The 14,202-nt window shown below is 33.7% G+C and overlaps 1 protein-coding gene across 1 annotated transcript; it reads right to left on the reverse strand.

Moving 5' to 3' along the window:
* Window positions 1-13,469: 13,469 nt before the first annotated feature.
* LOC145692588 (uncharacterized) lies at window positions 13,470-13,955 on the reverse strand. Its single transcript, XM_081767907.1, has one exon. It carries the CDS (start codon window positions 13,953-13,955, stop codon window positions 13,470-13,472), a length of 486 nt encoding a protein of 161 aa, XP_081624033.1.
* Window positions 13,956-14,202: the final 247 nt, after the last annotated feature.

The raw sequence follows: 14,202 nt of genomic DNA on the forward strand, positions 1-14,202 counted from the left end.
TGATTGTCATTCGGCCTTCTTTAAACTCTTTGAACCACCAGAACACGGTACTTCGTGGCAGAGCGTCATCTTTGTAGGCTGCTCTCAATATTCCTAGACTTTCTGTTGCACTTTTCCCCAGGCCATAGCAGAACCGTATAGCTGCAAATTGTTCATCTCGTAATGACTCCATTTATTCTACAGGCGACTTCTAAAGGCGGCGCAGAACATCACCTGCAATAAAAAGTCGTGGTTACCAAACATGCAATGATTCCTTAACAACATTTTATATATATGCACAGGAAGACCCACCCTACTTGTATGCCAAACTATGAAGCTCCAGCGTTAACAGAACTGCCGGGAAAAATATCAGTCCAAGTCTTTCTTGACTTGCCCTCGTAAATGTAAAATCTTTCTTTAAATAAAAAATATCATATAATGTTTAAGACAGATTTGTATAATAATAAATTTAAATCCGAACTTTTCTACTTTTATTTCAAAACAACTCAAATATGAGAATTCAGTATTATTAATAGTACTTTCCATAGATTTTTTAGATTTATTTTTTTCACAAACATAAAACAATAGTAAACTAGTAAAGCAAATATCCTATCATATTTAAGTGCATTAAATGAACACATAACAAAAATTTATTTGTAAAAAAACACTTTAGTTTCACTATCATTTTTATTAAATATACTGAATTCACTGCATTTTCTGAAGCATTATCTTTTTTATTAACAGAAGTCCACCTCATCGGAGCCTCTCCAATAGTTGATGATCAACTTGCCCCTACATTGGCTGTGTTTATGAACTGTCAAATAATTCTCTGCTTATTGAATCTATGAGTTTGGCTTGCAAAACACTTTCTATTTCTAACTTTAATCTTTCAAAATCAATTTTCACATCACTGACCTTATTATCGTGAGAGACCCTTAGGTGTTCTTTCCATAATAATCTCTGTTCACCCACAGATGTACGAATTCCAGCAAGTCTTGGGCATGTAAGACATTGTTATTGTACATGATTGGGAATAGTATCTGTTCACAACTCAAAATAACCAGGTAGCAAGCTTTACCGTTTTCCTCAGGGTGTTTAGTAAAGGTAAAATATCCAATAAATGAAGCCAACCAGTAGAAATTAATTACTGTTTCGAGGAGCATGAAATGTTCTTTTCTTCTCTAACATCACTAATTTCTCACTAATTAGTTTTCACACCACCAGCTCGTTATCCCGTTTAAGATATTTTTAAATATAATTTTCACTTGAGAGTTCAAATAATCCGAAACAAACTATACATTATGCACTTATAAAACTATTAGATAGGAAACTAAAAAAAACCCATTTACGAAACACAACTGGAGATGATTGAGAGATTTTCGCACGGGTAATATCTTGAATTATTCTTTCTCTTTCCCCCTCTTCTTCTTTCACCAAATTACAAAGTGGAAGAATTTCAAGCATTTCTCTGTTTTCCTCAGAGGGTATGGTAACAACTGACTGACAACTAACCCTCAGAGCTCTTTTACACTCTTAATTTTCTTTTCGATGTACTTGATATCTTTGTTGCTATCATAATCAATTAACGGAAGATTATTGTAGAGTTGTCCATGGTAATTGTATTTTTCCCGATAGAGTATCAAGAAATTCAGAGCGTTCTGTGTGCCCAGACTCTATTGTAAAGAGCAAGTTGTGTTGCTACGCCCTGAAATAATTTGTAATATAACTTCAAAGCACTTGATTTTAGAAATATAACTTCCAGCAATGAAGCCTGTGCAGTGGACTTTATTATTGACAGTAGTAATCGTTCATCAGCAAACACGTGTATATCTGACATTGAACTAAATTAATTTCAAACTTTTCAAGTTGGGTAAATTTAGAAAGAATATTATATACATGTTAACTACATGGTTTGAGTAGGATAGAGCTTACGAGATGAAAATGCAACAGCATACACCTTCCCAAACTCATCCTTTTTGAGCAAAGTGTACCCAAAGTCTATTCGCATGCCGTCGGAGAATAAGTAATTCAGTTCGTGCGATTTAGGAAAGAGTATTTTGCGGTTCTCTGGTAGTGACTGTTTTAATTGCTGAATAGCTTTTTCACCTATTTATGTCCAGACAACTATGTATTTTGTTTCAACAAACAAGAAGTAACGGCAGAATGATGGTCCATATTACTGGAATGTGCAAAAGACTAGAGATTCAAAAATGGATTGTAAATGTTTAATGTTTTAGGCATAGTAAATTGTTCTGTAAATATTAAATAAAAAGAAAGACATTCCAATGACTACAAATACTTTCAATCCAAAAACATTATAAACAAAGATGTTAAAACAAAATTAAAAAAAATGTATTCAAAAAGTTTAAATATACTTTTAGAACTTTATAAATAAATTAATTTTGAAGGATATAATTGGAAACTTTAAATCAGTTCAACAATAATTTAAAATAAAAATAGTATCAATATTCTTTAAAAAATATGAAGACATTTGTAACTTATTTAAAATATATATGATCATAAATGTTAACACTTATAAAACATAAAATATTAATAGCATATTAAAAGTCAAATAATCAAATTTTCGTTTTACGTAAGATTATTCAATTCCTAATTTTTCCAATATATTTCAATACTGTAAAAATAAATTTTGATTGAGTATTTAACGTATTTTGAATAATATATTAAGTTGGTAGTCATATTAGCATGTGCTATGAATTTTTGGTACTTTACTAGGTTATCTTCCTTTAGACGTGCAAACGAGTGAAATTTCAGTATCTTGGAAGAAACAAATCTTATAAATTACTGTGAGTTACTCTACCAAGGATATGGTGTTTTAGTGTTCTGCTATTTTCCAGCATTAGGACAGCGAAGGGAGTTGGAAGGGAAGTTTGAAATTTTAACTAAAATGTGTACTTCAGATTACTACTGAATGGAAATAACAAATTGCTTAAATTCTGTCAGTCTCAATGGCTATATCTATCTTCGTCAATATTAATTTTGAAATACTTTGACTAGCATAATAATAAATGTTTCAACAATCACAACCATGTTGATAGAATTCAATCCAGCAATTATAGTTTCAGTCACACGTTTCTGTATCTCGTCTTGTCATACCCAGATTTAACAATTTCGCAAGGAGCGACCATACCACTAACTATGTATACCCCTGCTATTGCAAAAGAGACACCATCATTTTATAGTATCATTAAACATGGTTAGAGCCAAAATTATTATTTTCATGGAACTTAAAGGGATTACAACAATAGCACAAATATTAGTTCAAATAATATTGGAATAAACGTTAGTGTAAAAAACATGTTCTGTAAAAATGTACGTTCTCTTTCAGACCGTCTGAAACGTTGTTCACTAACTGTTCTCTTGATGGCATTTCCTTTGATTGCTGCAAAGTATATAAGGTTTCTACATATGGAGACTGGACATGTATTACAGGCAGAATTGACCACGGCTCGTAAGTGTAATTGGTATTCCAGCATTAATGTTATATGTAATTATGACGTTTTTGGATACTGAATCAATTTATGAGCGAGAGAATCATATTTTAATAAAGTATATTTTGAATTACACCAAATATTCGTATCTCCTAAAATCAACATAAATGTTTACCAAGCTTTTCACTCACTGTGTAGTTATAGATTAAATAGAAGAATTGTATAAGCTACACATTAACTTACTGGAAGATATTTTTGGTATCACTTATTAGTAATATATACAAACCTAATTAGAATGATACAACAAAAAAATGATAAAAGTGGTAAAATTCTTCTGAAGTGGATAAAAGAGTTAACCCACCTATTGCTCAGATTGGACATACCTAATCTTCGAAATATATTGTTGACGGCCATTTCAGAAGTTAGAAGATTCGTGTCGAGACCTAGCAATAATATTTTGTAACGCAAAATAGAGAGTTAACTTTTCCGTGTAATTATACGTATTGTAAAAAAATTATACATACACATATACAACGCACAAACACACACACACACACACACACACACACATATATATATATATATATATATATATATATATATATATATATATATATATATATATATCACTACTATATAGCTGACTTACAGCATCTCTTTTAGTGTAACCTCCCTTAATGTTATATCCGATTTTTCTCAAGTTACACAGTGCTGCAAAAAATTAATTTTACTTCCCAGACATCTCCCACTCAAAAATACAGTTCCTCCTATGGTTTGGGTACAAAACCTCGCGGCGACAATCTCGCGGAGAAAAACCTCACCTGGCCAAAACCTCGCCTCCCAAAACCTCGCGGCAAAAAATCTCGCCAGGCCGAAACCTCGCCTGGCCAAAACCTCGCCGGGCCAAAACCTCGCGCCCCAAAATATCGCCGTACCCAAAATCTCGCCTGACCAAAATGTAAATGTTCCAACAGATGATAAGGATGACGGTATAAAATACGCTGTATCAGAAGAAGTATCACGGGTATTTGACCAAGTCCCGCGATACCATATGAAAATTCTATTTCTGTATTAGAGAATTTCAATGTGAAGGTAGGGCGACAGGATGTTTTTTTAAACTGGTTATAGGGAAAGAAAGTCAGCATAAGGAAAGTAATGACAACTTTCGAGGTTAGTTTCGTGAACTTTGCAACATCCAAAAACTTAAAATTTTAACAAGAATCTAATAATATTTATGAAAATATGAAACAATACATGAGTTTTTACGACGTCCCTTAATAATGCCCTATAGGTTAAAGAAGACGTAGATGACCAGGATGAAGGAAATGATCGAATAAAGAAAGTGGGAGGAAATGGGAATAACCCGAGAAAGCCCACGCACACAATGTTTTGTATATTATTATTATTATTATTATTATTATTATTATTATTATTTTTAATGTGGAATTGCATATTAGGAAACACATTGGGTAAATTTTAAAGAAAAGTTTCATTCGCGGCGAGGTTTTAGCACGGCAAGATTTTGGGCAGCGAGGTTTTGTCCCGCGAGGTTTTGGGCGGCGAGGTTTTGGCCACGCGAGGTTTTGGTCCGGCGAGATTTTGTCCCGCGAGGTTTTGGGCGGCGATGTTTCGGCCGCGAGATTTTGTCCGTATACCTCCTCCTATAATAGCATGGAGTCTAGAAGGAAGTCGTAAGTAATATTTTAGGTCTTCCTCCAAATATTGATCTATTAATGCTAAATTTCTTTCCTAGTAGGAAGTAATCGAAATTCCTACAGAATACAAAGTATATGTATAAGAAAGAGAGTCAATGTGATGATTGAGGTATGTTTGCACTCTACAGCTATTGAAATTTCTCACATTTTTTTGAGAAACATCGTCAACGTCCACTGCTGCTGACAGCAATATGACTATTGATTGTTGCTTGATGCTTGGAGATTTGCATGCAGGAATTTGCTAAAGCTCACGATTAGCAGTTGATCGTATTATACCAATAACGAAAGGCATGATGCATCAGCCTCAACATTCACTGCCAAAACAGCAATCTCTTTTGCACAAGAGAGGGTTCTTTAGAATCGACTCATGGAAGTTGATCGCGATTAAACCACTAGTTTCGACTTCTGTATTACATTAAGTTTTTGTCACGTGCTATTATTCCATTAAGAAAATAGTTGGCTTATTTCTATGGTGCTACTCATAATTTCATTGTTTCTATATTTTTGACCCAGTGAAGTGCTCATGAAGGTATTAACGCGTATAAATAACACATTTTTTCTAAGTGCATACTCTCCAGACGGAAATCAATGCAACATGTCTTTGTAGTGGTATAAATTTTCAAAAGTCTGCAGTATTTGGTATGATTATTTATCAAACCTGTTTGAACAGCTTTGCAGAGTTTTCATAATAAAATTTGTAAGAATTGCTTAAAGTCGTAAAGCAAAATCACTGGCAAATGTTCACTCGACACAGTGCAATTTCCTAAGACACTTTTATGAAAACCACTTACAAATTTGTAGCTCATTATTATTTTCTAAAAGAATTCTAAAATTCTTTTTAAAATTATAATTTTATAATTGTATTTTCTACATAAAATTATAAAGTATGGGATGGCGTGTGTGTAAGCTTTTGACAGTCATAGGATTCGTTAATAGAATTGTTTCTTAGTTCATAGAAACTTAGGTAAATTAATATTGAATACGAATACTACAACTTCATATAACCATGTCTAATATCCTTATTTTTTACACTCTATTGATATCTATCGGTTGCCTTTTGCTGGGTCTCCTATTATTTGGATTACGATTCTCTATAGTCAACAATACTTAGATCAGAAAACATAGTGAACTTGTTTATTTGCAAACCAAATTATTTTATGTGTCCTATACCAGAACGAATAATGTAAACAAAAGTACGTAATAGTGTTTTGCAAATATTATGATATTTAATCTTATGTTATTCTGATTTCCATCATTACAAATACTATTTTCTAAACTTCGGAAGTATATTTGCCTCATCCATTTTACATACGAATGTAATCAAGAAAATCCAATCGTTTCTTCACATTCGAACATCGACGTGACACTTAAGACGTACATGGGAAATGGAATATAGTAACTCATCAGCATTATGGACCTTCTGGCAACGTTCTGGAAAGCCGTTGCTTCCATTGTGGTAGTTCTTACTGGCCCGTGAAACGAAGGTTTCTAGTGTATTTTGCACCTTTACTACTGATTTGAACTGGCGTCGTCTAAGGTGATTGTCCACTAAGTTGACAGTCGGATGGTGCAGTGTCATGGGAGTATGGCGGATGCAATAGCGTTTCCCATCCAACGAGTAGAATGGTGGACAAGGTCATCCTATCTACGTAGAGCTTAGCGTTGTTGTGTAACAAGATAATCCCTTTGTGATTCGGAGGTGCTGTCTCCAGAGTTCTGAGTTTTTCCTGAATACTAATAAAATTCCAAATGACCAAAGAAGTATACATATTGTATATTTGTGTTATAGTTTCGGCTATGTAACATAGCCTTCCTCAAACACATTAGGAGAGAAATATCCAATTTTGACAGCTTATATACAACCTGGATGCAAGACACGTTCAATTTCTCTTTACAAAACATAAACTTTTAATTGGATCTAACTGGTAATATTTTAATTACAGTAAACGTGTCTTCCATCCAGATTGTATATAAGCTGTCGATATTGGATATTTCTCTCCTAATGTGTCCAATTAAGTCTATGTTACATAGACAAAACTGTAACACAAATATATAATTTGAAATATATATACTGCCTTGGTCAGTTGGAGTTTTTTTAGTAATCTTGAATTTTTCAAAGCTACAATGAATAATTTACAAGTTGAATTACCTCCGATGCTGAAAAGGAGAATAGACAAGTGGAATGACAGAAGGAGGAAGGATATATCCAAAAGACAACAGATAGTGTTCTCAAGGGACTTCGTAGAGGAGAACACCACACCAAAAGGATAATTAAGATAGGTTTGATGTATCAATCAGTGAGACACCAAAAGTTGATTAAGAAAGCAGAAAAGCAGCTGATGTCGGACATCATAAGAAAGAGAACTAAAGAAGTGGAAGGCACTAAGAAAGGAAGTGCGAAAGAGAGAGCTAGAATTGAAGACAAGTTATCAATATTTGTGAGAGAAGAAGTAATGAGAGATATGAACTAGTGGGAAAATAAATTTGAAGAGAAAGAGAGAGAAAGATTGAAAGAAAAAGGAAGGAAGATTGGATTGTCTGAGGAAGAGAAGTTAAGTGCAAATAAGGTAGTAGTAATAGGAAATATAAAATTAACAGACTGACAAAAGAAATGTTTGGAATTAGGCTAAAATTTTAAAGTGAAAATAGAGAATATAGAAGTAAAACAGGTTGTATTAACAGGAGAACAAGCAATTATCGAAATAAAAGTACCAGAGCAGTGGGGCAAAATTAGGAGGAATGCAGTAGCCATATTAAAACAAAACACAAATCGAAAATCAGTAAACCTTAAGAAATAACAGGAAGAATGATTAATAAATTTAAGGAGAAGAAAGGACATCGTGGAACAACCGGCAAATAAAGAAGAAGGGGCGATAATGGTAATGGAGAAGGACTGGTACAAAAAGAAACTGGAAGAACTATCCCTTAAGGGATCTTGCGTTTTGGGGGTATTTTTTAGGCTTTTTGTCAAGCAGCTACTGCATCGTCGGTACTTATCCTAGAATCATGGGTCATACCTCATTCTCGTGAGAATATAGAAGGCTTTCAAATGGTATCACTTATATGCCCATACCATATACCAGGAGAGGGAAAAACGGAGGTCAATGGGAAAATTTCGGGGGAAAAACCTGTTTTCACATTTTGAGCCCCTCTGAAACGGCCCTGTGTGAACGTAGAGATCTCAGAAAAATCTGGCACATACTACTTGGTAGACTGCATGTGAGTGTCAAATTTTGAAGCTTCTATCTTGAATAGTAGGGCCGCGGAAAATTTTATCAAGGAAATGACTCAAACTACCGCAAAACACCATCATCTCAGATAAAAAATTCCTGAGACAACTCTATTTATTCTAGGATTATAATCCGCCAATCATTCTACTCAGAATAGAACTTCCTTTCAGGCGGTAACATCCACATGTATCCATCATGTATCAATGGTGGAAAATCCCGAAGAAAGAGATTTCTTGGTAACAATATCCCTTTTTCAACTTTTTGCCCTCTAGACCCCCCTGTTTTAACGCAGAGATCTGAACACATATGTTAAATACTGCTCGGTGGACTGAATGTCTGTGCACAATTTCAATCATATAGGCGCAAAAGTAAGCCCGCTCAACAAATACAGCGACAATACCCCCAAATTACCCTATACACAAGGATATTTTAATAACAGTTCTCTGAGACATCCCTTATTACCCTATGATCACGGTTCACCCATCATTCTCTTCAGGATAGAACTGCCTTTCAGACAGTGTGACTCACGTCTCTTCATCATGTATCTGAGGCGGAAAAATTAAGAAGAAAGGGATTTTTCGGGTTAAAATATATCTGTTTTCCCAACTTTTGTTCCTGCCTTTTAACGCACAGATCTGAAAAAAATCTGATAAATACTACTAGGTAGACTGGATGTTTGTGCACAATTTCAATCTTCTAGGTGCAAAAGTAAGCCCGCCCAAATATATATATATATATATATATATATATATATATATATATATATATATATATATATATATATATATATATATATATATTTATATATATATATATACCGACAATGTCCCATATTCCCGTATACAGAAGGATATTTTAATAACAGTTCTCTGAGAGAGGCTTAAAAATATTGAGAAAGGGATTTTTGGTAAAAAAAATATCTCTTTTTTAAACATTTTGCCACTCTGTACCACTCTTCTGCTAACGCAGAAATCTAAAACAATCTGGTAAATATTACTCGGCGAACTGAATGTTTGTGCAAAATTTCAATCTTCTATGCGTAAAAATAAGGCCGCCAAATATAATTAACATACTCTTAATAAAAGAAAGAATATTGTTTCAAGTTATGACGTCATCACCTACTATATCTCGACGCATGAAGGTGTGAAACCATACGAAACGTCTTCTACAATGCCTCTGGAATTGAAAAACAAAACAATTGGACGAAAAAGCTCAGATAGGAGAGTTATAACGCAATATACCATGAAACACCCGTATGGTAAAAATTGTGCCATAAGATACCTAAAGGGCTATGCGATGAGAGGTATAAAATAGTGGGAGATAAAGATGTGAAAGATGATATAAAAATCAAAGTAATTTAGGAGGGAGAAAAAAAGTTACACGGAATTAATCAATGAGACAGGAAGAATACCGAATATGGAAGGATTCCCATAATACATAAAAACATTAAATTAATACTGGTGATGGATTGTAGGAACAAAATTTTTGAACCACTGGAAGAAGAATTGAAACATATTACAGAAAAGATAAGGGAAGGACAGGAGCGTAGCAAAGTGAAAGACACAGAGGGATAAAGCATGCCCCAGAACGAGCGGGACACAGAAAAGAGAGTGTTGATGTAACGGCAATGTTTCCGAGCATAAAGAGGGAGTACGTGTTAAAAAATAGAGAAGAAATTGAAAATAAGATTTAAGAAAATGGAAAAAGCAGAATGCGTTGAAGGTCCTTGAACTGATATGGGAGAATAGTGTATGCATGATTGGTGAAAAATTGGTGAGAATAAAAGAGGGGCTAAGCACAGGTTTGATACCGATAGTTCGATAGGATCGGTACAAGCAGAGATTATAATGAACAGCTGGGAACAGAAAGTAAAAGAAGAAAGAGGGCAAAACGTTTTGTAGATATGTAGATGATTTCCTTGGAATATTAAAAGGAACTAAGACACAGTTGGAGAAATTTCTTAAAATAATTGAGAACGAAGAAAAAAATATTGTAGAAATGGAGATAGAAGAAGAGAGGAAAATCAACTTCATGGACATTATTACACAGAGAATATGAGGAAAGGTCGAAACGAGATTGCACATGAAAGAATACGATGCCGGGATACACTGCCAGAAGACGAGTGACGTAGACAGGGGAACTAAGAAGAATTGTATACAGATAATAAAAATATAATAAGAAAGATAGATAGCAACGAAGAAAGAAGGAAAGAAGACATAGAAATACTCTGCTAATTATTAAAGAGAAATGCATACAGAAGAGAAGAATATGAAGGAAGAAAGACAGAAAGAAAAGCGGAAGAAGCAAAGAAAGCAGGTAAAGGATGATTTGGTATTGAAAGTTTAGGCGATAAAACGGAGCTACTGAAGAACCTTTTCAGGAAGAAAGGGATTAAAACAGACAGGAATGGAGGAAAGAATATAAGACGCTTATTGAGAGAGAAAAGAAAGAAGGCAGAAAATTAAGTAAGATCAGAAGAGAAAGGAGTAGTGCAACAGGTTAATTGTAAAGAATGCGAGTTAAAGTACATAGAGGAAATTTGAAAGAGTTTAGAAAAAAGGGTAAAACAACATAAGGATGATGCTAAACTAAAAAGAAAGAAGAATTCAATATATAAACACATTAAAGACATAGGGCATGAGATAGATTGGAAAGGAATGAAAGGATTTGAAAGGGAGAAAAGGAGTGTGATAAGAAAGTGGAAGAAAGCCCAGTGTATTAAGAAATGCAGAAAGGAGAAGTTGATAGACAGGTCTAGGGGACTTGTAATATGGGAAAAGATGATAGACAAAAGCTCCTCTTGGAGCAGGTGTACTACGGAGAGCAGCAGATGGGTAATAGCTAATAGTAAGCGTAAGTGACAAACACCTAATTGAGAGTTTCATAACAGATCCGCATAAACTGAAAGTGATTACAGTAGTTAAAAATTTACTTTTTGAGCCAATTAAAAGTTTACGTTTACAGTAATTAAAAAGTTACTTTTTAGAGCCACTTATAAGTTTATTTTGTAAAGAGAAAGTGGGCGTGTCTTGCATCCACTTTGTATATAGGCTGTCAAAATTGGAAATTTTGCTATTATGTGTCTGAGGAAGGCTATGTTATATAGCTGAAAGTGTAACACAAATATATAATTTTAAAATATATATACTGCTTTGGTCAGTTTGAGTTTTCTTTGTAATCTTGAATTTTCTTTATTTATGATTCCAAATAAAATCTTGTTATTTCTGTTATAAGTAGATATTATAGTAATAGTGCATTTGTATATTCAACATATAGAGTACTGGACTTTTGTGTTTAGACTATATATGCCAAAGTAGGAATGGCCAAGTATGGCGAAGTAGTATAGCATATATGTGGCAATGCTTGAAGAATTGAGTGTTTTTCTTTCTTATCTTAGAGATGTAGTGCTATATGGAGAGTAGTAGGATCAGAAGTGACATGATTTACTGAATCTACATTATTGTTCTTTCGAATCTAAACATTAGTAGCCCGAAGTGTCTCAAGAAAATTGCGTTGGCATTGAAGATCCTATGTAAACTACTGAATGCAGCAAAATCGCTCCCGGACTTTGAAGTAAAAAAAATAACTAAAAGCTTAAATATTTCTCAACTATGCTGATAGCAACTGTTTTGCGTGTTATTGAAATGTCGAATGGCGTAGAAATATTTTTCATCTCCGAGTCCTATAGCTTAGTATAACCAAAAAGGAATATTGAGAATAAAATGTACCAAAATGCATTATATATCTCAATTTCATCAATGTGGTCAATGACCACCCGCTACAAGGTAGTCATTTAATATAACTTGTAACCTTCTGCTGAAAGTTCTAAAATTACTACTAGGTGGAAAGTTCTTGCAAGCTTATAGTAACAGTAGACTAAATGTGTACTGTCTGCAAAGGCTCGAGCAATTGCTTATAGAATTATTTTTAAAAAATTATTAAATAATTTCGTTCGTCACTGCACTAGAGATAGTGTCGTGATTTGCGTGTAGTGATTTGCGTGTCGTGTTTTGCGCTTTCTGAATCCAAGAGTTAAAGGTACGTCTTGCTGTAATTGAATCCAAATGACAATCAATGATATGAGTTATTATATTAGTCTATGATGAATATTTACAAAAACGAATTTACTATATTATGTGGTATAGGACAACTTCAAATCACTTGCAACAACCATACATTGTAGTTTCTGAAACATATGCGTTCCTCTCACAAGATTTGAAAATTGTACTATCTCTAGAAAGAATTTATTGAAAAATGGAACGAATATGCTTTGTATGACTGAACGCTTTGTATGACTCAGTACGACCCATGCTAATAATGATGGTTTGCATGTAACTCCAAAATGATGATTGATCAACAGCCTGTGAATGAACCTTTTACAATTGTTTACTAAATGGAAGATATTTATACTATGTACTCTGGGAAAAATGTTTAATCATATATTCAAAATACCTGATGCCTAAGCAAAGTTTCAATTACGATATAGATTACACTAATATGTTCCATAAATACGTTTTACGTGCATTTTTTATCTTTTCTTGTTAGTGTAATATTTGAATGTAAATAAAATATAATGTACTATTAACACGTTGACTGCCGCGTCGGGCACGTGTGCCCGATTCTAAGAAATCCCTACCCGCCGCGTCGGTCACTGGTGACCGACAAAACAATGGTTTCTATATTTATTTCAACAATAGAACTGAATGACTGCACAAACTTTAAATTTGCTTCTGAGTACACACAATGGATTGTAGAAGAAAGTGCACTACTAAACTTTTCCCCCAATTACTATTTTTGCTTTCAAGAACACAATAAATTTCGGAGCGAGATATTTATATTTTCCATACATTATCCAATATACAAATATTGTTTTACATATTGTATTACATATTTGAAGCAATATTGTGTTACATAGTGCTTACATAAAATACAAATAACATATATAATGCTTACATAAAATATAAATAATATTTTTATGTGAAATTCGTAGAAAATGTTACATATAGTAAATTGTTGGGTATCAAATTTTGTTTTATATATTGCAAATTGTCTCTTACATTATGAATGTTTGTAAACTTAACATAAACATTTATTTACATGGAAAGATCTCTGTGACATTTGTTGAAGCACTTCAAACAAAGCGTTGGTTCACCTTCACATCCTGTGCAGTAGGTAACTACTTTCTTCGTTCGATTTGCTGCCAACTTCCTTGACATCACTGTAGTATTCTCTTTGTAACAGTTTTTATAGTATTTTCTTGTTTCTTTTGCTTTTCCTTGTCGTCTTCTTAATTCGTGTCGAAATCTTCTGGGCCTGCACATTGGAATTGCTTTTTCTGTTGGTTGTATGTTTTGAGTGACCAGGTAACGGATTACTGATTTTCTGAATTCCACAACTTTTATATTATCTCCAGTAACTTCTTTGTACAAAATCAGGGCATTCACCATTGATGTAGAAAGTAGTAATTCGAAGGCCAGCTTGCGGTACCATTTCAAAGCTTTTCTTAGAGGAGATGAATACGCCGTCATTTGATCTGACATATCTAGAGACAATTTTGCTTTGTTATATTCCACTATCATCTTAGGCTTCTCGATTTGTCCTCATCTGAGCTGCACATTTACAACTTCATCTGAATGTTGGGTCGACAGAACTAGAACGTTTCTTTTATCATTCCATTTTAACACCGTTATTCCTCTTTCATTTTGTTTAGCTACAACTTCATTTCTTTTGAGATTCTTGTTTACAACATCTTGAGGATTGCCCTTTCTGTTTGAACGCAGCGTCCCAATCAAATGAGTATCGGCATCTAAAAGTTTGTTTGCTAAT

This window comes from Thermobia domestica, chromosome 8 (genome assembly GCF_964235325.1).
Source record: "Thermobia domestica chromosome 8, izTheDome1.hap1.1, whole genome shotgun sequence".
Classification (NCBI taxonomy): Eukaryota; Metazoa; Arthropoda; class Insecta; order Zygentoma; family Lepismatidae; genus Thermobia; species Thermobia domestica.